Below are 25,338 nucleotides of genomic sequence, written 5' to 3' on the forward strand. Positions count from 1 at the left end.
TTTTAACTTTAATTCCTTAGAAAATGTCCTATCTTAGACTGTATGTGAGAATACCAAATAAATCATCAATGTCTTCAAGTGATGTCGTTAAACAAAACAAGCTTTTAACTTTAATTCCTTAGAAAATGTCCTATCTTAGACTGTATGTGAGAATACCAGATAAATCATCAATGTCCTCAAGTGATGTCGTTAAACAAAACAAGCTTTTAACTTTAATTCCTCACAATTGTCAAGGGGCTAGGCGTAGCCCAGTGGTACAGCGCTTGCTTAATGCGTGGTCGGTTTGGGATCGATCCCCGTCGGTGGGCCCATTGCGCTATTTCTCACTCCAGCCAGTGCACCACGACTGGTACATCAAAGGCAGTGGTATGTGCTATCCTGTCTATCGGATGGTGCATATAAAAGATCCCTTGCTGCTAATCGAAAAGAGTAGTCCATGAACTGGCGACAGTGGGTTTCCTCCTTCAGTATCTGTGTGGTCTGACGCCATATAACAATAAATAAAATGTGTTGAGTGTGTCGTTAAATAAAACATTTCCTTCCTTCCTTCCTTCAGAATTGTCATTTATATATATTTTTTAAACAGATGCAGCTGCCGGCTCCACAGATAGTGACGATGAACACGACGCCGGAAAATCAGGACATCCCGATGATAGACAAACTTCTGACTGCTGCGCCCAAACTCTGTCGCACGACCAGGAAACTGTCGAAGCCCTGCCACGCCCTTTTCCTCAGTCCAATGACTCCAAGGTGAGTATGTGTTTACGTCTTGTGTTTCTCCTACATCAGGGGGCGGGACGTAGCCCAGTGGGACAGCACTCGCTCGATGCGCAGTCAGTGTGGTATCGATTCCCATCGGTGGCCCTGGGGGCGGGACGTAGCCCAGTGGTACAGCACTCGCTCGATGCACGGTCGGTGTGGGATCGATTCCCATCGGTGGGCCCATTGGGCTATTTCTCGTTCCAGCCAGCGCTGGTATATCAAAGGCTGTGGTATGTGCCATCCTGTCTGTGGGATGGTGCATATAAGAAGATCCCTTGCTGCTTATCGATAAGAGTAGCCCATGAAGTGGCAACAGCGGGTTTCCTCTCTCAATATCTGTGGTCCTTAACCATATGGCTGACGCCATATAACCGTACATAAAAAGTGTTGAGTGCGTCGTTAAATAAAACATTTCCTTCCTTCCTTCTTCCCCTACAACAGTGTTTGCCAGGAATGGCGAGCGATGTCTCCTGCTTCTCTCCATGCTCGCGTGATATCTGTAATGTGTCATTAATGATGTATTTTGTTGTTTCTAGTTTTGGAATTCTGCCATGATTGTAAAAACTGACCTCAGTGGCAATGTGGTTACGCCATCGGACTACAGGATAGTAGTTACAGGATTTGCAGCCCAGTACTGGCTCCCACCCAGAGCGAGTTCTTAAGGGCTCAGTGGATAGGTGTAAGGCCACTACACCCTCTTCTCTTTCACTAACCACTAACCAACGAACAACTGACCCACTGTCCTGGACAGAAAGCCCAGATAGCTGAGGCATGTGCCCAGGACCGCGTGCTTGAACCTTAATTGGATATAAGCACGAAAGTAAGTTGAAATGAATGATTGTAAATCAAATCTGACGCAGAAATACATCACTCATTAGTTACTCTACAATTGTCTGTGATTAGTTTACAAAGATCCGTAATGTGTAATTCAGTATAATAATTATGTATTTTGTTGGTTCTAGTTTTGGAATTCTGCCGTTAGAAACACCAAGTCCTGCGTCGGATCACAACCTGATGCCGTTTATCACACCCAGTCCGCTGATGTTCAATGACATACAGATGAACGATGCCAAAGCTCCCAAGAAAAAAGTACAATATTTATATAAGCAGGGCTTCTAGATTATGGTAGCCCCACTCCCATGGCTAGTGATATTCAGTGTTGGGCTAGTAAATAACTACTATTGCCATGCCCGACATTGCTTCTAGATTATGGTAGCCCCACTCCCATGGCTAGTGATATTCTAGATGGTAGCCCCACTCCCATGGCTAGTGATATTCAGTGTTGGGCTAGTAAATAACTACTATTGCCATGCCCGACATTGCTTCTAGATTATGGTAGCCCCACTCCCATGGCTAGTGATATTCAGTGTTGGGCTAGTAAATAACTACTATTGCCATGCCCGACATTGCTTCTAGATTATGGTAGCCCCACTCCCATGGCTAGTGATATTCCATGTTGGGCTAGTAAATAACTACTATTGCCATGCCCGACAGGGCTTCTAGATTATGGTAGCCCCACTCCCATGGCTAGTGATATTCCATGTTGGGCTAGTAAATAACTACTATTGCCATGCCCGACAGGGCTTCTAGATTATGGTAGCCCCACTCCCATGGCTAGTGATATTCAATGTTGGGCTAGTAAATAACTACTATTGCCATGCCCGACAGGGCTTCTAGATTATGCTTCTAGATTATGGTAGTAAATAACCCCATGCCCGACAGGGCTTCTAGATTATGGTAGCCCCACTGGCTAGTGATATTCTAGTAAATAACTATGCCATGCCCGACAGGGCTGGGCTAGTAAATAACTAGTAAATAACTACTTGCCATGCCCGACAGGGCTTCTAGATTATGGTAGCCCCACTCCCATGGCTAGTGATATTCAATGTTGGGCTAGTAAATAACTACTATTGCCATGCCCGACAGGGCTTCTAGATTATGGTAGCCCCACTCCCATGGCTAGTGATATTCCATGTTGGGCTAGTAAATAACTACTATTGCCATGCCCGACAGGGCTTCTAGATTATGGTAGCCCCACTCCCATGGCTAGTGATATTCAATGTTGGGCTAGTAAATAACTACTATTGCCATGCCCGACAGGGCTTCTAGATTATGGTAGCCCCACTCCCATGGCTAGTGATATTCAATGTTGGGCTAGTAAATAACTACTATTGCCATGCCCGACAGGGCTTCTAGATTATGGTAGCCCCACTCCCATGGCTAGTGATATTCAATGTTGGGCTAGTAAATAACTACTATTGCCATGCCCGACAGGGCTTCTAGATTATGGTAGCCCCACTCCCATGGCTAGTGATATTCCATGTTGGGCTAGTAAATAACTACTATTGCCATGCCCGACAGGGCTTCTAGATTATGGTAGCCCCACTCCCATGGCTAGTGATATTCAATGTTGGGCTAGTAAATAACTACTATTGCCATGCCCGACAGGGCTTCTAGATTATGGTAGCCCCACTCCCATGGCTAGTGATATTCCATGTTGGGCTAGTAAATAACTACTATTGCCATGCCCGACAGGGCTTCTAGATTATGGTAGCCCCACTCCCATGGCTAGTGATATTCAATGTTGGGCTAGTAAATAACTACTATTGCCATGCCCGACAGGGCTTCTAGATTATGGTAGCCCCACTCCCATGGCTAGTGATATTCAATGTTGGGCTAGTAAATAACTACTATTGCCATGCCCGACAGGGCTTCTAGATTATGGTAGCCCCACTCCCATGGCTAGTGATATTCAATGTTGGGCTAGTAAATAACTACTATTGCCATGCCCGACAGGGCTTCTAGATTATGGTAGCCCCACTCCCATGGCTAGTGATATTCCATGTTGGGCTAGTAAATAACTACTATTGCCATGCCCGACAGGGCTTCTAGATTATGGTAGCCCCACTCCCATGGCTAGTGATATTCCATGTTGGGCTAGTAAATAACTACTATTGCCATGCCCGACAGGGCTTCTAGATTATGGTAGCCCCACTCCCATGGCTAGTGATATTCAATGTTGGGCTAGTAAATAACTACTATTGCCATGCCCGACAGGGCTTCTAGATTATGGTAGCCCCACTCCCATGGCTAGTGATATTCAATGTTGGGCTAGTAAATAACTACTATTGCCATGCCCGACAGGGCTTCTAGATTATGGTAGCCCCACTCCCATGGCTAGTGATATTCCATGTTGGGCTAGTAAATAACTACTATTGCCATGCCAGACAGGGCTTCTAGTGGTAGCCCCAAATGGCTAGTGATATTCAATGTTGCAGTTAAGTCTATTTTGTAAATATGAATATTCTGCCACCACCCACACCCCATCCCCCAATGTTAGTGTTTTTAAGCTATTCTCTTTCTCTATGTCTATGTGATATGTCCGAATTTTACTATTATTTAGTAACTTAAAGTATGGTAGGGCTAGTAATTTTTAATTGTAGCCGGTAATTTTTCAAAATTATTGATCCCATCGCTAGTGAATTCTATACAAATTCTAGAAGCCTTGATAAATGTGGTCCAGGTCTCTGAGAATTGAAAATTTTGCGTAAACCACAAAAACAAATTCAGTTAACCCATTTGTGTTTTTTACATAACCCAACATGATCATGTAAATGATGTCAAATTCAATGCGTGAATGAAAAATGGGTTACACTAACTATACTTAAGCGAGTGACACGCGAACGAAACTATTGCTCTCACAGTTTCCAGAGGCCTGTTGTCTGTCATTTTCTTGTGAAGTTATAAATGTACATAATTACTTGATAAATTCACCCACCCCTCCAAAAAAATGAGAGAAATTACAAATGACACGATTCATATAATTAAACATTTATATAACTTTGGTTTTTTTTTTTTACAAATTCCTTTTTAGTAATATGTACAGTCATATTTTCATAAAGATAGTCATTTTCAGCATTTTATCGGAAGATAAGATTAATTTTTTAAAGGATGTCCTCCACTTAAAATCAAGAAAATCGTAAGACAGCAAAATGTTTGTAATTATAGAATGTTTGCACACCACCGTTTACCTTTTGTCCAGATGTCAGATTACATTGTGTGAAAAATAAAACATCCAAAAAATCATACGGTTGACAAGGTGGCGGGACATAGCTCAGTGGTACAGCACTCGCCTGATGTGCAATCGATCTAGGATCGATTCCCATCGGTGGGCCCATTGGGTTATTTCTCGTTCCAGCCAGTGCTCCACAGCTGGTGTAACAAAGGCTGTGGTATGTACTATCCTGTCTGTGGGATGGTGCATATAAAAGTACCCTTGCTGCTAATCAAAAAGAGTAGCTCATGAAGTGGTGGCCGCAGGTTTTCTCTCTAAATATCTGTGTGGTCCCATAAGTCCAACGCCATATAAGTGAAATGTAAAAATGTTTTGAGTACGTTGTTAAATAAAACATTTCATTCGTTCCTTCCTCTCCTTGACAAAATCGAAAAATGAGATAGAGGTATTACTTTTAGGAACAAAGACAGTTTTAACTTTTCCATTTTACTTACAGTTTTGTTTGTCACAAACTACTAGTCCTAAATCAGTGAACCTTGATTTATTGTTGCATTTGTCAATGTTCATTTCAGTGTATGTTTAAAATTCGTAAAATGGTTTTTTTCTTTGTTACTTTTTAAATTTAATTTAATTTGTTTTATTTTCTTTATATATATATATATATTTTTTTTTAACAAATAGATTAATATTGAATGTTAAGTTATAAATTATTTTTTAATTATATATTAATTATTATTATTATATATATATATATATATTTTTTTTTTCCAGCCTTCTACACGGAAAGGCCCCAATATGAATGCTATGCCAAAACCGCCAGTTTTTGGTATTAACACAAACACTCGAGATGTTCCAAAACCACTTGTAGGGTAAGTTACTGCATTTATTTTTTTATACATCTTGAATTATCTTATTATCGTTTTATTTGATGATATACTGATGACTATTAAAGTCCATGATGTTAGCTCTCCTGGGAAACTGCATATAACAGATCCCTTGCTGATTTTCCAGTGCAAAAGCCTATGTGTGTATATGTTTGTGTGTATGCATATGTCTCTCTCTTCCCTCTTCTCTCTTTCTTCTTTCTCTCCCTCTCTCTCTCTCTCTCTCTCTCTCTCTCTCTCTCTCTCTCTCTCTCTCTCTCTTTCTCTCTCTCTCTCTCTCTTTTCTCTCTCTCTCTCTCCCTCTAGTCTATTCAATGTTGGGCTAGTAAATAACTACTCTCGTCCTTCCCCTCTCTAACCCTATATCAATTTTAGACACCAATTAGCCATACAGTAGTCTAAAATGTGTTGAGGTGTTAAACTAATATTTTGTTAGCTTTTAAAAGTTAAAGAACATGAATTTTCACCTTTTTCGAAAGGTTTGTGTTTTGTATTTAATTGTAATTAATTTACGAGAACAGCCATCCTAATGATGGTTTTTTTTTTTTTTCCAGAAACATTCCCAACGTCCGGAGAAGTTCTCGGTTGTTTGGCAATTCTAATTCTAGCTCTGTGAAGGTGTGTTTATTTAAACCTTTTGTTTTTTTATTGTGTAATGATCTCTGAAACTTACATAGCGAATTGAGATCAGATACTGAACAGAATGTAATGAATGAAGGAAATGGTTTATTTAAAGACACACTTACGTCAGACATATGTTTACAGACCACACAGATATTGAGGAGGAAACCTGCTGTCGCCACTTCATGGGCTACTCTTTTCGATTAGCAGCAAGGGATCTTTAATATACACCACCCCATAGGCAGGATAACACATACCACGGCCTTTGATATATCAGTCGTGGTGCACTGGCTGGAAGAGAAATAACCCAATGGGGCTCACCGACGGGGATCGATCCCAGACCGACCGAGCATCAAGCGAGTGCTTTCCCACTGGGCTACTTCCTGCCCTAAGAATGAAATGAATGCCTTCTATTCTGTTTACAGTTGACTGTTCAGTTTTGTAGCAAAAAAACCATAACTACTGTTTATTGTATTAGAATTGCGTCATGATACTGTATACAATTTATTGTATTAGAATTGCGTCATGATACTGTATACAATGTATTGTATTAGAATTGCGTCATGATACTGTATACAATGTATTGTATTAGAATTGCGTCATGATACTGTATACAATGTTTACCAGTGGGTCCATTGAGCTATTTCTCGTTCCAGCCAGTCTTCCATAAGTGGTGTAACTAAGACCATGGTATGTACTATCCTGTCCGTAGGATGGTGCATGTAAAAGATCCCTTGCTGCTAATTGAAAAGAGTAGCCCATGGCATGGTGGCAGTGGGTTTCCTCTATCAATATCTGTGTGAACATTAACTGTATCTCAAATGCCATATAACTGTAATTAAAATGGATTGAAAAAAAAAGATAAATGTTTGTTTTGTTTAATGACACCACTAGAGCACATTGCTTTAAAATGGATTGAGTGCATCGTTAAATGAAAAAAAAAAAAATCTTTCTTTTTCTGAATATTATGTTCCCTGTTTTGAATGCATTCTCTCTACATTTGACAGTTTTTTTTTCTTTCAGGAAAACAACAAGAGCCCGGAGAAGTCGCGGTTTGCGAGTCCGAAAGCGGTGAACCGGAAATCGAAGCCGCGGATCAGCAAGTCGCAGCAGGAGCTGAACGAGATTAACAAGAGTGAGATGCATGTTGACAGTAAACCCGCTGCCCAGCCCGAACTGCCAACCCCCTCGCAGATACTACAGATGCAGCACCAGAGTCTGTGTAAGTAGTTGTAATTGAGGGGTGGTGGGGGACAGTGTTGTAACTAGCAACAAATAGAAGGGCGCTGTACCCTGCCCCTATTTTGTGCCATGTTTGTTGCCCCCTGCCTCTGTGAATATTTGTGATTGGGGGAGGAGGGGTGCACATTGATAAAGAAGACAATTTTCTGTGGTGGAGGAAATGGCTCCGAAACAAACAGAAGGATTGGAAATTGTTTTTAAAAAACGAGGGCTGGCTATCTGCGCGGTGGCCTAATGTAAGGCCTGTACACCCCATCAAAACCGCATCTAATGTGTGAATAAGAATTAGAAACACATTTACTAAATTGCAGCTTAAACCATGTAAATTATTTTAAATTTTTAGGTTAATGTCCAGGGGCCTAATTCACTAAACTCTCGCAACTTTGTGATCTCGCAGTGCAATGCTAAAACACTTACAAAGAGGATGCTTTGTTGTCTAGTAGAGCCTAAGAGACCTTTGTGAATTGGGTCCCAGGACTTATAGATTATGGTAGCCCCACTCCCATGGCTAGTGATATTCAATTTTGGGCTAGTAAATAACTACTATTGCCATGCCCGACATTGCTTCTAGATTATGGTAGCCCCACTCCCATGGCTAGTGATAATCAGTTTTGGGCTAGTAAATAACTACTATTGCCATGCCCGACATTGCTTCTAGATTATGGTAGCCCCACTCCCATGGCTAGTGATATTCATTTTTGGGCTAGTAAATAACTACTATTGCCATGCCCGACATTGCTTCTAGATTATGGTAGCCCCTCTCCCATGGCTAGTGATATTCAATGTTGGGCTAGTAAATAACTACTATTGCCATGCCCGACATTGCTTCTAGATTATGGTAGCCCCACTCCCATGGCTAGTGATATTCAGTGTTGGGCTAGTAAATAACTACTATTACCATGCCTGACATTGCTTCTAGATTATGGTAGCCCCACTGCCATGGCTAGTGATATTCAGTGTTGGGCTAGTAAATAACTACTATTGCCATGCCCGACATTGCTTCTAGATTATGGTAGCCCCACTGCCATGGCTAGTGATATTCAGTGTTGGGCTAGTGAATAACTACTATTGCCATGCCCGACGGCTAGTGAATGTTGCAGTTTAGTCTATTTTGTAAATATCAATATCCTGCCCCCACCCCAATCCCCCATTGTTAGTGTTTTTAAGCTCTATCTCCCTCTTTAGGTGACATATTAGATTATTACTATTATTTAGTTAAATTGTATTAACTTTAAAGTAAAGTAGGGCTAGTGAATTTTTAATTGTGGCTAGTAAATTTTAAAAATCACTGGTCCTGGTGTGTTTTCACTGCAGGTGAGATATACTGCTGTATTACCCTCCTGGTGAAGATATAGCACTGTACGATACACATATTTATTACCCTCCTGGTGAAGATATAGCACTGTCGTACAAATTTCATACACACCACCAGGTGCGTATTACAAACTGTATTTTGATTTGTCAACAGAGAACAGAGTCAATTTTGATTGGTTGGACAGCGACCTAATTAGCATAACGGGACTATTTTTTTCATTCATAATTAATGTAAGGTCAGTAACATCCCACAACTTTTACTACATTTAAATAAAAAATAAAATAATGAACAGAACAATAATTAAACATTTATTTTATTTATTATGTGGATTTTTGGTCAACAAATTGTTAATGTCAGTTGTGATTTATGAATTCATCATTATTAAGGTCGACAACAGTCACTTTTTGGACCCTTGTTTTGGCTTTGTACACAATAAATGAAACATATCCATATAATTTTTTCATGAGAAATATTTGACAAAAGGTACTTTTTATCTTTTAAAACTTAAACTTAATATTTTGTGTAGAATTATGAAAGAAAAAAAAAAATACCGACCTGTAAATAGTGTTGTCTGCTTGTAGAAATTGAACAGGGGTCAAGGTTAGTAGACCAGTTTTTATTTTAATGTGGCGAAGCATTGTAATAATATAGCTAATTTTGAATTTGAATGACGTCAGAATCCCAATGACGTCACTTTGCACCTCCTTACAATAACCATAAATTGGGTACATGATGTTTCCGTTTTAAGAATGCTGGAAAAAATCCAGTGCAAAATTCCTATTGATTTTTAAAATTATTTTAACATTACTGATGCATCTGAATGTCTTTGAAGGAAATTCTGTTATTAAAAAATTGCACCTTTTATGAAATATGGATTTCAAGTGAAATTACGGTAAGATATGCTACATTTATTGTGTACGAAGCCAAAACAAGGGTGCGAAAAATTATAACTTTAGTTTTCCCGTGAACTCAGCTGCTTTTGCAAGCTACACATTTTTAATTGTGAAAACACTTGTTATTCTCTTATTGGTTGTATTTTTCGTCAACAAATTGTTATTGTCAGTTGTGATTTGTGAATTCATAATTATTAGCATAACCAGTGGCGTAACGGGAACATTTGTTTCTTGGGGGCGTTTTGTTAAAATATGGAATTATGCATTAGTTTTACCCATTTTTCACCCAATATGAAAATAAACATATATTTATGCATGTACCTTACAGCTTTCTTTAAATTAAAAAAAGAAACCCGATGTAAATTTAAGGGGAAGTACGTCTACACCACTCCCCTGAAAAACGTCACTGAGAAGTAGCGGAAGTACAACAAACTATTTCTCAATGCGGTGGCACGTAGTTGTGCAAATCGACATTCGGTCTTGAAAAGCAAAATTGATTGATTGATTGATTATTTTTTCATAATTTGTGTGATTTAAAGGAGGGTAATAAATAAAATACCACACTTTCGTTCGGTCAGATACGTTTGGGAAGTTCACTCGTTTTGTAAAAATGATATCTAGCGAAAACTCGTATAGTATTCTATATCTATTTCAGTTCATGTTGCTCTTTCATAACATTATTTGTATTTTTTACAGCTGGCATTTTAAACCTGCTCCAGCAGCTGGGGAAAGCTTTCATGTATCTCTCGCAGTACGAGTGTCGCAAGGCGATAGAGCTGTTTTCAGACATACCCGAACACCAGTACTACACAGGCTGGGTCCTCTCTCATTTGGGGCGATCTCACTTTGAAAGTGCCGACTATAAAAAGGTATTAGATATTTCTAATTAACTTATTTCTTTTTTTTTAATTTATTAAAAAAAAAAAAAAAAAAATTATAAAAAAAAAAAAAAAAAATCTTATTAATATTGACATATCCTGATGTTTCAGCTCTAGCAAGACTTCCATTTGGTGTCTCCCCCCACCCACCCACCCCCCAGCAAAATCCACTACATTTTCTTAAAGCCGCAGACCCAAAGTTTTAACCTGTAAAATTTAACACTAATTTTGGTTAATCTACAAACCTGTAAGACATCTGGATAAGGTTATAACATCTGAGTGAAACAAGAGTCTGTGACTTTGAAATGGTGAAATACTCTTTAAAATAGACTAAAACTCCACTCCATAATCATTACTTCTTAGATACCATGTGCATTTTTAAAAATATGAAAAATGCATTTTGTTATATTAAAAACAACAGGATGACCAGAAACACTTGAGATGTACGGAAATAGATAATGTAAATAATACAACCTAAGTAATGTTTGATTTCAGTGATAAAAACAGCTCTAAAAGTGAACAAATATGCCATAGTGTTTAAAAACTAGGGTCTGTCACTTTAAAATATTGTAAAGTGACAGATCCAGTTTTTTTTAACACTATGATTTTGTTTCTCTCACTATTTGAGCAGTTTTTGATAATTGAAATCAAATCAGATTTTATTATATTTGATTATTTATAACATCCATTTCTGTACATCCAAAGTGTTTTTGGTTATCCGGGTGTTTCTAATACCACAAAAAAACAACACTTAGTACTTACCTCTAAGAAGTAACAGTGATGGAGACAAGCTCTAGTCTATGTTTAAGGATATTTCCCCGTTTCAACGTCACACACTTTTGTTTCACTCTGTTGTAACTTTATCCAGATGTCTTACATGTCTGGGGCCTAATTCACAAAGATGTCTTAGGCTCTGTTGGACAACAAAGAATCGTCTTTGCAAGTCTTTTAGCATGTCACTGCGAGATCGTGAAGTTGCGAGAGTTTAATGAATTAGGCTCCTGTAGATTAACCAGACTTAAGTGTCCATTTTCTAACTTTAAATATAAATCATTATATGGATAAATACATTTGGAATTACCTTTGGCCAAATTATTTCAGATTTTGTTTAGCCTTTGTGTGTATGAAAATATTTCCGACACAAATTGATATTGAGGTGATAAGATGTCCAGAAATATATTTGTTATAGAGAGATTCATATTTTGAAGGGACAGACCCTAGTTTCAGCCCATGAAAATGCACACTAAGTTTAGTTAATCTACAAACCTGTAACACATGAGTGAAACATGAGTCTCTGACTTTGAAATGGTGTGGAACCGGCCTCGGTGGCGTCGTGGCAGGCCATCGGTCTACAGGCTGGTAGGTACTGGGTTCGGATCCCAGTCGAGGCATGGGATTTTTAATCCAGATACCGACTCCAAACCCTGAGTGAGTGCTCCGCAAGGCTCAATGGGTAGGTGTAAACCACTTGCACCGACCAGTGATTCATAACTGGTTCAACAAAGGTCATGGTTTGTGCTATCCTGCCTGTGGGAAGTGCAAATAAAAGATCCCTTGCTGCCTCTTGTAAAAAAGAGTAGCCTATGTGGCGACAGCGGGTTTCCTCTAAAAACAGTGTCAGAATGACCATATGTTTGACGTCCAATAGCCGATGATAAGATTAAAAATCAATGTGCTCTAGTGGCGTCGTTAAATAAAACAAACTTTACTTTACTTGAAATGGTGAAATACCCTCTAAAACTCGACTCCATAACTTTTACTTCTCTGACGCCAGGCCCGTAGCCAGGATTTTGAGAGGGAGGGGGTCATTTAGGGTGTATACTACCAAATCAAATCCCATAGACGACAATAGTAACATATGTGGCTAAAACTCCTACCTGCAACGTATCAACCGACATAAATGCTACGGATATAAATACTACCACCCCTAACACTTAAAGTGAATCAGAAAAAATTGGGGGTCAAGCTGCTCGTTTCTGAGATAACGGGTAGCGTCTATGACTACCCTAGTTCCGCACAAAATTCGAGTACTTTTTTTTACAGGTACCCCATACATGTTTCAAGCACAAGGCTACTTGACACATTGGTACTAGATGAAATAAAATTGCATATTTTTTTTACAACCAACACACTCACATTTATCACCAATCACAGGACTTGTGGAGTTCACTTCTCTATCAAAAGTTGGGTGCACCTCGAACTTTGACCCAGCCGGAAGTTATTTGGTTTAGTACTACCTTTAGTCTTATGGTGAGGAACGAAGTGCATCACATGAGGGTGCAAAGCTCCAGAGTTGCTTTGTGGGTTCCGGGGGCATATTGAAAAAGTCACCGGGAGAGGAGGTCAACACACACACAAACACACACACAAACACACACACACAAACACACACACACACACACACACACACACACACATACACACACAGACAACACACACAGACACACACACACACACACACACACAGAACCCCCCCTTGGCTACGGGCCTGGACGCACGTTCATTTTTAAATATATGAGAAATGCATTTTGTGATATTAAGAACACCAGGATGACCAAAAACACTTCGCATGTACGGAAATTGATAATCTAAACAATAAAATCTAAGTAAAGTATGTAATAGTAAAAAATATGCCTTAGTGTTAAAAAAAATAATTTATTAATGGAAAGATATTTCATTCTTGAAAAATGTTTTAAATTGGTCATAAACTCAGGGCAGTAACTTTAAAAGTTAATTATAAACTTCCCTCCCTTATACGATTGACTCTATTCTGACTGGACGACGTCACTTAAAACCTGAATGAAAGCCTTCGATAATCCTCAGAAGATGACATCATTACGTAAAATCGGTCAAGGAAAGGATGTTAGAAACTGATTTTTGTGTATAACAATCACAAATTTAGTATAAAATCAATTCACTACACTATGCATCAATAAATTCATAAAAAATATAAAACAATTGTTATATAACCATGATAATATGGAGTATAAATAACTTCATTGTTTGTTTGCACTGTATTTTCTTGTGTCTCTACAGGCGGAGAAAATCTTTGAGGAGCTTCGCCGACTCGAGCCGTACTACATCACGGGTATGGAGATGTACAGCACCACGCTGTGGCATTTACAGAGGGAAGTGGAGTTGTCTGTCCTTGCCCACGAACTCACCGATCTGGACAAACAGTCTCCTGAAGTAAGTAACAGCATATTGGAAGTTAACAGGTTGTTTTCTTTGTGGTGGCTTTTAGCAGGGCAAGTATACATTGAAAAGAAAAATCATTTCTGTTGATCGGTATTATGTTTCTTTCCATATGAGTGGAGCTGCGTTTTGCCAACACCTACACACATGGATAAATATGGTAATTTGGTATAAACGTAAAACAAGTTAAAATTAATTAATTTTAATGAATGAATACATGTGAGTGAATTGATTTGAATAAATGAATTTTAATGCATGAAAGAATAAATAAATGAATGAATGAAAGAATGACTATTATTACCCATATGGGCAGAGAAAAGTGAGGTAAGAATAGTGATGTTTCCCTTTGGGAGGAGGGGGAGGATTTTTTCCCTAGATCCATTCTGATGTCATAATCAGTGCTTGACTATAGGCTTTGATGTCACAACTGTTAGCTAATAATTTTAGTGCATGTTAACTTAAGTCATCAGCGATATGTACATTATAGCTATGACACAATATGTCTCATGTTCTTAACTTGCAAACTTGTTTTTAATCATAGTATCATTTGAAAATCTTACATAGAATGAAAAGGATTGTTAATAGGTAATAACCGGCCTCGGTGGCGTTGTGGTTAAGCCATCGAACATAAGACTGGTAGGTACAGGGTTCGCAGCCCAGTACCGGGTCCCACCCAGAGCGAGTTTTAACGACTCAATGGGTAGGTGTATGGCCACTACACCCTCTTTTTTTCTTACTAACCATTAACAACTAACAACTAACCCACTGTCATGGATAGCTGAGGTGTGTGTCCAGGACAGCATGCTTGAATCTTAATTGGTTATAAGCACAAAAATAAGGTCACATGAACATGAATGGGTAATAAACAGAATACCCAACTCGCTACTCACCAATACCGTTTATCTTACACTCATGAATGGGTAATAAACAGAATACCCAATTCGCTACTCGCGAATACAATTTATCTTACACTCGTGAATGGGTAATAAACAGAATACCCAACTTGCTACTCACCAATACAATTTATCTTACACTCGTGAATGGGTAATAAACAGAATACCCAACTCGCTACTCACCAATACAGTTTACCTTACACTCGTGAATGGGTAATAAATAGAATACCCAACTCGCTACTCACCAATACCGTTTATCTTACACTCATGAATGGGTAATAAACAGAATACCCAACTCGCTACTCACCAATACAATTTCGTAGCTCACTGAGCATTCTTTAATGAAGGAATGAAATAACGAATATGAAAGAATGAAGGAATGAATGAAAGAAAGAATAAATATGAATAAAAGAATGAATATATGAAAGAATGAATATGAAGGAATGAAAGAATAAATATGAATGAAAGAATGAATGTGAATGAATGAAAGAATGAATATGAATGAATGAATGAATGAAAGAATGAATAAAGGAATGAATGAAAGAAAGAATAAATATGAATAAAAGAATGAATATATGAAAGAATGAATATGAAGGAGTGAAAGAATTAATGAAAGAATGAATATGAATGAATGAAGGAATGAATGAAAGAAAGAATAAATATGAATAAAAGAATGAATATATGAAAGAATGAATATGAAGGAATGAAAGAATAAATATGAATGAAAGAATGAATATGAATGAATGAATTTGAATGAATGAATAAGTCAGTGAGTGAATCAAATTTAGTGTAATGTATTGTAATCTTAAATATAATGATTGCTGGAACTAAAAACCCTGAGCTACATGTATATATATCTCAATGTTTGATTGAATGTTTTCGCAGGCTTGGTGTGCAACAGGAAACTGCTTCAGTCTGCAGAAGGAACACGATGTGGCTATTAAATTCTTCCAAAGAGCCATTCAGGTTAGTAGCAAATACACTTTATAACTCCAGTGGTGGTGTTGGGGGAGGGCGGGGGTGAAAAATGGTAGAATAGGTAAGAAGGGCAGGATGTAGGCAAGTGGTACAGTGTTCGCTCGGTGTGGGATCGATCCCCTATTGGGCTATTTCTCGTTCAAGCCAATGCACCACGACTGGTCTATCAAAGGCCATGGTATGTACTACCCTGTCTGTGGGATGGTGCATATAAAAGATCCCTTGCTGCTAATCGGAAAGAGTAGCCCATGAAGTGGTGACAGCGGGTTTCCTTTCTCAATATATGTGTGGTCCTTAACCATATGTCTGATGCCATATAACCATAAATAAAATGTGTTGAGTGCGTCGTTAAATAAAACATATATAATGTACTGAATACTATGACATTATGTACCTCTCTACACTGGTGATAGGTCAGGTTATGTATTTATAAAAAAGTGAAAATGATCTACATTTTTGTCATTTTCAGGTGGATCCCAACTTTGCATACGCGTATACTCTGCTGGGCCATGAGTACGTGTTTACAGAGGAGTTGGACAAGGCTTTGGCGTGTTTCAGGAACGCTATACGTGTAGACACGCGCCATTACAATGCTTGGTAAGAAGTCTACAGGCTTCTCAGATAAAACAAATTTATCTCTGTCTCTCTCTTTGTCTCTCTATCTCTCTGTCTCTCTGTCTCTCTCTCTCTCGCTGTCTCTCTCTCTCTCGCTGTCTTTCTCTCTCTCGCTGTCTTTCTCTTCCTCTCTCCGTCTGTGTCTTTCTGTCTCTCTCTGTCTCTCTCTCTCTCTGTCTCTTTCTCTCTCTGTCTCTCTGTCTCTCTCAACCCTGCTAGTGGTGTCATTAAACCCAACAAACCTTTCTTTTACATATTATTTATTCAGGTATGGAGTGGGTCTGATTTACTACAAGCAGGAGAAATTCAACTTCGCCGAGGTCCACTTCCGAAAGGCACTGAGCATCAACCCAAACAGTTCAGCCCTGCTCTGTCACATCGGAGTGGTGAGTTTCACACGATTACATTTCTTCTACCGTCATTACTGTTAACAGTTTAAATCTGAATGACAAAACCGTAACACATGATCAGGGGCCTAATTCACTAAACTCACAACTTTGCGATCTCTCAGTGCAATACTAAAAGACTTGCAAAGAGGATGCTTGTTGTCTAGCAGAGCCTAAGAGACCTTTGTGAATTGGGCTGTATCTCTGACACCTGAGTGCACCACGACTGGTATATCAAAGGCCGTGGTATGTACTACCCTGTCTGTGGGGATGGTGCATATAAAAGATCCCTTGCTGCTAATTGAAAAGAGTAGCCCATGAAGTGGCGACAGCAGGTTTCCTCTCTCAATATCTGTGTGGTCTTTAACCATATGTCTGATGCAATATAGCCACAGAGCATGGAAGTGAAAATGTGTTTCTCATAACGCATAATTGACATTACACAATATGAGTGACATCTACCATAACAGCCAGTTGCATAGCAACTGATGAAATCATGTTTCTCTTGTCACAATCGGTTATTCTCCTGGCCATTCTCGTACGAGGCACTCATATTGTCTGTCGTCACCTTTAGACATTATATTCCAGCCAGTGCACCACAACTGGGACATCAAAGGCTGTGTTATCCTGTCTATGGGATAGTGCATATAAAAGATCCCTTGCTGCTAATCGAAAAGAGTAGCCCATGAAGTAGTGACAGCAGGTTTTCTCTCTCAATATCTGTGTGGGTCTTAACCATATGTCGGACGCCATATAACCGTAAATAAAATGTGTTGAGCGTGTCGTTAAATAAACCATTTCCTTCCTTTTAGATATTATATAGCCATAGGTTAAAATGTTCTTTTGAAGTAATAGTTAATCAGGGCTTCTAGATTATGGTAGCCCCACTCACATGGTTAGTGATATTCAATGTTGGGCTAGTAAATAACTACTATTGCCATGCCCGATGTCTAGTGAAAAAAATACTGCATTTAAGTCTATTTTGTAAATATGAATCTATTGAATCCCAACCCCACCACCCACCCCCAATCTTAGTGTTTTTAATCGCAATCTCCCTCTTTAGGTAACATATCTGATTATTACTATTAATAAAATAAAAGTACAGCAGGGTTAGTGAATTTTTAATGTGAATAGTAAATTTTTAAACTCACAGAACCCATGACTATTGAATTTTGTTAAAAATTCTAGAAGCCCTGGGTTAATATTTTCTACTACATACTTTTAAAGTAATTGTTAATGTTTTCTGTCACAAACGAACATTCCTTTCCTTTCATCATCAGGTTCAGCATGCGCAGCAGAAGTCTGAATCTGCTCTCTCAACGCTGAATCGCGCCATCGCTGCCGACCCTCGGAACGCGCTCTGCAAGTTCCACAGAGCGTCCATCCTGTTTGCTAACGACAAACACAAGGTAAGGGATAGCATTATTATTTATTACTTAGTAACAGTTTACAAACTGATTATTAGATTTAATAAATTTTCAGAAATATTTCATGCGAATCCTGATAGATTCGGATGTTTAATCCTGGCGGGAATTGGATTTGGAGATTCACATGAATTTTTAGCCCTGACCTTTAGTGTCTAATAGTCACATTCTGTTTATATCTGAGAGTGCCAGTTGAGTAAAGTTGCGAAAAAAAACCACTGCCCATGTTTTCAATTCTGACATTGTCCTTACTGAGGGGTGGGACGTAGCCCAGTGGTAAAGCGTTCGCTTGATGCATGGTCGGTCTGAGATCGATCCCCGTCAGTGGGCCCATTGGGCTATTTATCACTCCAGCCACTGCACTGGCATATCAAAGGCAGTGGTATGTGTTATCCTGTCTGTGGAATGGTACATATAAAAGATCCCTTGCTGCTAATCGAAAAGAGTAGCCCATGAAGTGGCATCAGTGGGTTTCCTCTCTCAATATCTGTGTGGTCCTTAGCCATATGTCTGACGCCATATAACCGTAAATAAAATGTGTTGAGTGCGTCGTTAAATAAAACTTTTCCTTCCTTTGTTTTGTCCTTACTGTTGCTGTGTTTAATTGTAGGATGCTTTACAAGAACTTGAAGAATTGAAGACGATCGTTCCTAAAGAATCTCTCGTGTATTTCTTGATAGGGAAGGTAAGTTCAGAAGAAACAAAAGAAATATTATGGTCAAACACCAAATTAACTAGTCTTGGACATCCACTCCTTTGGTAATTTCAAACCCTGTTAAACTTATTGAACTTTAAAAATATCTTCCGCCCCCAAAAACTGGTCATCACTCACATATGTTAATTTCAAACCCTGTTAAACGTAGATTTAAACAAAAAAATTTAAGTCCATAAGAAATATTTTTGACTTTCCAACCCTGCTTAACTGGTTAAGATTTTATTTTTAAAAAAAAGGTTTCTTTTACCTTCACAAGAAACTGAGCAATGCTCACCTGTGTTGATATCCAGTCCTGCTAAACTGAGCAACGCTCACCTGTGTTGATATCCAGTCCTGCTAAACTGAGCAACGCTCACCTGTGTTGATATCCAGTCCTGCTAAACTGAGCAACGCTCACCTGTGTTGATATCCAGTCCTGCTAAACTGAGCAATGTTCACCTGTGTTGATATCCAGTCCTGCTAAACTGAGCAATGTTCACCTGTGTTGATATCCAGTCCTGCTAAACTGAGCAACGCTCACCTGTGTTGATATCCAGTCCTGCTAAACTGAGCAACGCTCACCTGTGTTGATATCCAGTCCTGCTAAACTGAGCAATGTTCACCTGTGTTGATATCCAGTCCTGCTAAACTGAGCAATGTTCACCTGTGTTGATATCCAGTCCTGCTAAACTTTAAGAATCTTAATGTCTTAGATTCCCACACTAACTTATTAAGATTTAAAACAATATTTTCAGGGCCACTCCCTGCCAAACTTATTAAGATTTAAAACAATATTTTCAGGGCCACTAGAAATCGATCAACACTCACCTGTGAATTTCAAACCCTGCCAAACTTAAGATTTAAAACAATTTTAAACCCTGCTGAAATTATTAAGATTAAAAACAATATTTTCAGGTCCACAAGAAATTGGGCAACACTCACTTGTGAATTTCAAATCCTGTTGAAATTATTAAGATTTAAAACTATTTTCATGTCCAAAATTGGGCAACACTCACTTATAAATTTCAAACCCTGCTGAAATTATTAAGATTTAAAACAATATTTTCAGGTCCACAAGAAATTGGGCAACACTCACTTGTGAATTTCAAACCCTGCCAAAATTATTAAGATTTAAAACAATATTTTCATTTCTACAAGAAATTGGGTAACACTCACCTGTTATGAATTTCAAACCCTGCTGAAATTAAGATTTAAAACAATATTTTCAGGTCCACAAGAAATTGGGCAACACTCACCTGTGTGAATTTCAAACCCTGCTGAAATGATTAAGATTTAAAACAATATTTTCAGGTCTACAAGAAATTGGGCAACACTCACCTGTGTGAATTTCAAACCCTGCTGAAATTTAAGATTTAAAACAATATTTTCAGGTGCACAAGAAATTGGGCAACACTCACCTGTGTGGATTTCAAACCCTGCTGAAATTATTAATATTTAAAACAATATTTTCAGGTCCACAAGAAATTGGGCAACACTCACCTGTGTGAATTTCAAACCCTGCTGAAATTATTAAAATTTAAAACAATATTTTCAGGTCCACAAGAAATTGGGCAACACTCACCTGTGTGAATTTCAAACCCTGCTGAAATTATTAATATTTAAAACAATATTTTCAGGTCCACAAGAAATTGGGCAACACTCACCTGTGTGAATTTCAAACCCTGCTGAAATTATTAAAATTTAAAACAATATTTTCAGGTCCACAAGAAATTGGGCAACACTCACTTGGCTCTGATGAATTTCTCGTGGGCGATGGATCTGGACCCGAAGGGAATCAACAACCAGATCAAAGAAGCAATAGACAAACGATATGTAACGGAGGAGGACGATCCACTGGTTCACTTGAACGAAACTGGTAAATACAGTTGGTACATTTGTGTCTTGTATCAGTTAAAAAAAGAGTTAAAGTTTGTTTTGTTTAACAACACCACTAGAGCACATTGATTTATTAATCATCGGCTGTTGTATGTCAGACATTTGGTAATTCTTACTCGTAGTTATCAGAGGAAACTCACTACATTTTCCTAATGCAGCAAGGGATCTTTTATATGCACTTTCCCACAGACAGGAAAGCACATACCACGGTCTTTGACCAGTTGTGGTGCACTGGTTGGAACGGAAAAAAACCCCAATCAGCTGAATGAACCCACCGAGGTAGTTCGATCCTGCGATGCAAGCAGCTCAAGCGAGCACTCAGCCGACTGAGCTAAATCCTGCCCCATCTTGTATGATATGTGTAAAGATATGTTTACGTCTTGATATAAATTGGGGGACGGGACGTAGCCCACTAGTAAAGCACTCACTTGATGCGCAGTCGGTTTGGGATCGATCCCCATCGGTGGGCCCATTGGGCTATTTTTCACTCCGCCCATTGCACCACGGCTGGTATATCAAAGGCCGTGGTATGTGCTATCCTGTTTGTGGGATGGTGCATATAAAAGATCTCTTGCTACTAATGGAAAAAAGAAGCGGGTTTCCTCTCTAAGACTAAAATGTCAAAATTACCAAATGTTTTACATCCAATAGCCGATGATTAATAAATCAGTGTGCTCTAGTGGTGTTGTTAAACAAAACAAACTGATACAAATTGAGGCGATAGACAAACGATACCTAACGGAGGAAGACGATCCACTGGTTCACTTGAATGAATGGTAAATACAGTCGGTACATATGCATGAAGGAGGGGTGTCTAGACTGTGTCAAGTGAAGGTTTTAAAGGTGTGTGTGTGTGTGTGATGCTTCATCAGAAAAACCATTGAAAACGAATTTGCTTGGAGTTGTGGGTGGGTTTGACCCCCAAACCCTCTGCACATTTGGCTGAGGTATAATAATGATCAGATATATATAAATTGATGCTTAATATTTTCAGTTATGTGTTTTTTAAATAAAGATTTAAGGTTTTTTGAAAACACAATGGTGTATTTTTCACTATTTAAAGCCATTTTTGATAACTGAAATAAGACATTACACATATGTTATTGTTTGGAATATTCATTTCTATACATCCAAAGAGTTTATGGTCATCTAGTGTTTGTAATCCACTCTATTGTAACTTTATCCAGTTTTACGTATTACAGGTTTATAGATTAACCAAACTTATGCTACAGTCACATATCCACCGATTCAAGATAAAGGGGGGAAATTTCCAAAATCTCACGGCTGCCACAAGGGTGACGTGGCTATCCTGCAGGCGACTTGGCGTTCTTTCCTCAGAAGATTTTATTAGCACAGTTAAAAGTTCCCGATGTTTCATAGAAATTTTTACTGGCCATAAGCCGGTAGACACGTCGTAGACAGCATCGCACGGGCCCGGTTTGGCCCCCACAACATTCATACGGATGCTGTATGATTTTGGGATGGAATTTCTGGCCCATCAAATCATACGGCACCCATACGATTTCCAAGTTCATCATACAAGCATCTTACGATGTCTGTGCGAGTCCCTCACAAGCCCCGTACGATGTGTAAAAATCATACGAGTATCTCACGGCTCCCATCCAATTGCCATGCGGTTTGTCCAAGATTCCCTTGCAGCCCCCGCGGCCGTGGTGTTTTGGGCTGCCCAGCATATATATGTTGGGAGAATGTGAAATGTATATACTTCACGCGTGGATGCTGCAGGGATGCTAAGATTGTCTGCACAGGCACCATGTCATTGATCTTTAATCATACGGGCGCTGCGTGGGATTATCCTGTGGTACCCTTGCAGCTTACACACGGGTGCCTCGCGATTGAAGTCGAGAAAACTTCAAATGGTACAGAGCGGGCCCCGCCGAATATGTGACTGCTACACACGGATGCCGCAGACCCCTGCGATACCCCCTATTTCCCGAAATCTTAGAAATCCGCCGTAGGTAGAAAAATTCAACGGGACCCAGTGGATATTTGACTAGCATTAGTGACTATTTATACAGGTTGAAACTAGAGTCTGCTACTTTCATATGTTTTGTTAATCCTTTTAAACAAATGGTTAATATTCTCTGTTGCAGACTTTTACGTACTTGTGAACTAATGTTTGATGTTTCTGCGACGTACTTCTGAACTAATGTTTGATGTTTGTGTTTTTAACAGCAATAGAAGAAGGTCCAAGCGGCGAGGGAGATGAAGAAACGCCTCAGATCAGTTTGTCCGACCCAGATCTACAGGCCATCGAGAGTGACGAGAGTTTGTGACATCCGCCACATCCGTAAACACAAATAATTTAACTCTGTGACAACTGTAAACACAGAATTAAAATGTGTGATATTTGCCACATTCGTAAACATGAATAGTTTAACTCTGTGACAACTAATCACAGATAATTAAAATGTGTGACATTTGCCATGTCTGTAAACATGAATCATTAATTTAACTATGTGACAACTAATCGCAGATAATTATAACTTGTGACATTTCCAACGTTCATAAACACAAATAATTTAACACTATGAAAACTGTAAACACAGATAATTAAATCTGTGATATTTTCCATGTTCGTAAAGCCTAATAATTTAACACTGACAACTGTAAACACAGATAATTAAATCTGTGATATTTTCCATGTTCGTAAAGCCTAATAATTTAACACTGACAATTGTAAACACAAATAATTAAATCTGATATTTTTCATCCGTAAACACAAATAATTTAAAACTGATAGCTTTAAATACAGATTATTAAAATGTGTAACATTTGCCACATCCATAAACACAAATAATTGACTGATATTTGCCATGTCCGTAAACACAAATAATTTAAAACTGATGGCTTTAAACACACATTATTAAAATGTGTAACATTTGCCACATTCGTAAACACAAATAATTGACTGATATTTGCCATGTCCGTAAACATGAATAGTTTAAAACTGTGACAACTGTAAACACTTAATTAAATCTTTGATATTTGCCATATTTGCAAACACAAATAATTTAGCACTGTGACAACTAAACATTCGTAATTAAATCTGTGATATTTGTCACGTTTGTTAACACGAATAGTTTGACATTCAAACAACTGTAAACACAAATCATTTAAAGATGCCATCCTGAGTTTGATGCCATGTGAAATGTTTAAGACTATCTCAATTGTCACAAGCTTTAGCGAGTGATAATGAAAATTATTTCACAAGGGACATAAACATGATACGAAATGGTAATGAGTTTAATGTCCTATTTATTACCCATAATTGATCTTAATTTATATCACTCATCTCATTTCGTCCACGTTCCTGTAATAGTGTAAAGTTATAGTACGTCAATCGATGACGTCATCTTGTGACGTCAAAAGTGTTACGTCCCACTTGGCATTCTAAAATATTTTTAACCATATGGGTAATAATAAATATATCTTCTTCCTTACAGTATCAGTGCCTGAAGATACAATGTGTTTCTTGTTACCCTATTTTTGTAGGTAGGCCAAAATATATTTTACCTCCAAATAGTTTCCAATGTACAAAACATTTTATATTAGGAAGTAAAATGAAATTTGAGCTATTAGAAACATTAGGATGACCAGAAACACATTTGATTCACAGAAACTGATATTCTAAACAATAAACTATTCAAGACTTAAGTTCAGTTGTTAAAAAGTTTTTATTACATGTATTTAGAAATGTGTTTCAGTGGCTGATAACTTAGGATTGTCCCTTTAAAACTTTTTCAAAAAGCTTGAAGACTTTTGCAACTTAAAGACTTTGTGCTTCACAGACACAGACAAATAAATGCTTGAAAACCATTTCAGTATCGGACAATAAACGAGTGCTGTAGTTTTTCCCATACACACCATGCTGACTTATAAATATTTTCTTATGCTACGTCCACTGTCCATGCTTATAATCAACAATTTACAACTTGGAAATGAGTCTTAAATTTACATAGATTGCTCATCTAAATCACTTACTATATATATATTTTATTTTTTTCCCCCTCCTGTTTCTTCTTCTTACAGTACACCATATTTTATCAAAATAACATGTCGATCCACTACTAAAACCCCCAGACTTTATAGCTTAGTAACTGGTTTAACGTGTCCATATACCACTAGGATTTCAAACACGCCTATCCGAGTCCGGCCTCCGATAGGATCGGGGGTCTGACTCAGGGCAGGGATACCAGACTTTATGAACGAGTTGATGAGAGAATGACACCAGTTTGCTATAGCTATAAACAAACAATTTTTGTAAATGACGATAATTTTGTTGTTGTTTTTAGTGATGTATGTGTATATATGTATGTATGTATTTTGTAAACATGGAGAATTTTATTACCAGAGTTTGTGTGTAGGGTTTGTGATTGTAAATTGTAAACAAGAGGGTTCCTCGTATCGTTAATAATATATTCCCGCGCAAGCACACTGGGGTGCTTCGGTAGATAGTCCTGATCCATACCCGACTCTTGTAGAAAAATAAGCGTGCATCTTTGGCCATAGAAGCCTGTAATACTAATAGCCTCCATCCAACAGTGGCATAGTGGTTAAGGTATCAGAATTGAGGCCGATACGTACTGGGTTCAAATCATGGTACTGGCTTCCATGAAGAATATT

General features: G+C 38.4%; 1 protein-coding gene across 1 annotated transcript in view; it reads left to right on the forward strand.

Moving 5' to 3' along the window:
* LOC121387444 (cell division cycle protein 27 homolog) overlaps window positions 1-24,984 on the forward strand; it is a 40,662-nt gene extending 15,678 nt beyond the window's left edge. The window contains exons 7-20 of the mRNA XM_041518560.1: window positions 587-750; window positions 1,725-1,851; window positions 5,549-5,646; window positions 6,216-6,279; window positions 7,306-7,504; window positions 10,429-10,601; window positions 13,647-13,799; window positions 15,584-15,664; window positions 16,146-16,273; window positions 16,560-16,677; window positions 17,958-18,086; window positions 18,712-18,786; window positions 20,515-20,671; window positions 22,888-24,984. Of these exons, the coding sequence (XP_041374494.1) occupies window positions 587-750; window positions 1,725-1,851; window positions 5,549-5,646; window positions 6,216-6,279; window positions 7,306-7,504; window positions 10,429-10,601; window positions 13,647-13,799; window positions 15,584-15,664; window positions 16,146-16,273; window positions 16,560-16,677; window positions 17,958-18,086; window positions 18,712-18,786; window positions 20,515-20,671; window positions 22,888-22,988 (1,767 nt within the window). The 3' untranslated portion in view covers window positions 22,989-24,984. The remainder of the gene's footprint in view (window positions 1-586; window positions 751-1,724; window positions 1,852-5,548; window positions 5,647-6,215; window positions 6,280-7,305; window positions 7,505-10,428; window positions 10,602-13,646; window positions 13,800-15,583; window positions 15,665-16,145; window positions 16,274-16,559; window positions 16,678-17,957; window positions 18,087-18,711; window positions 18,787-20,514; window positions 20,672-22,887) is intronic.
* Window positions 24,985-25,338: the final 354 nt, after the last annotated feature.

This window comes from Gigantopelta aegis, chromosome 13 (genome assembly GCF_016097555.1).
Source record: "Gigantopelta aegis isolate Gae_Host chromosome 13, Gae_host_genome, whole genome shotgun sequence".
Classification (NCBI taxonomy): Eukaryota; Metazoa; Mollusca; class Gastropoda; order Neomphalida; family Peltospiridae; genus Gigantopelta; species Gigantopelta aegis.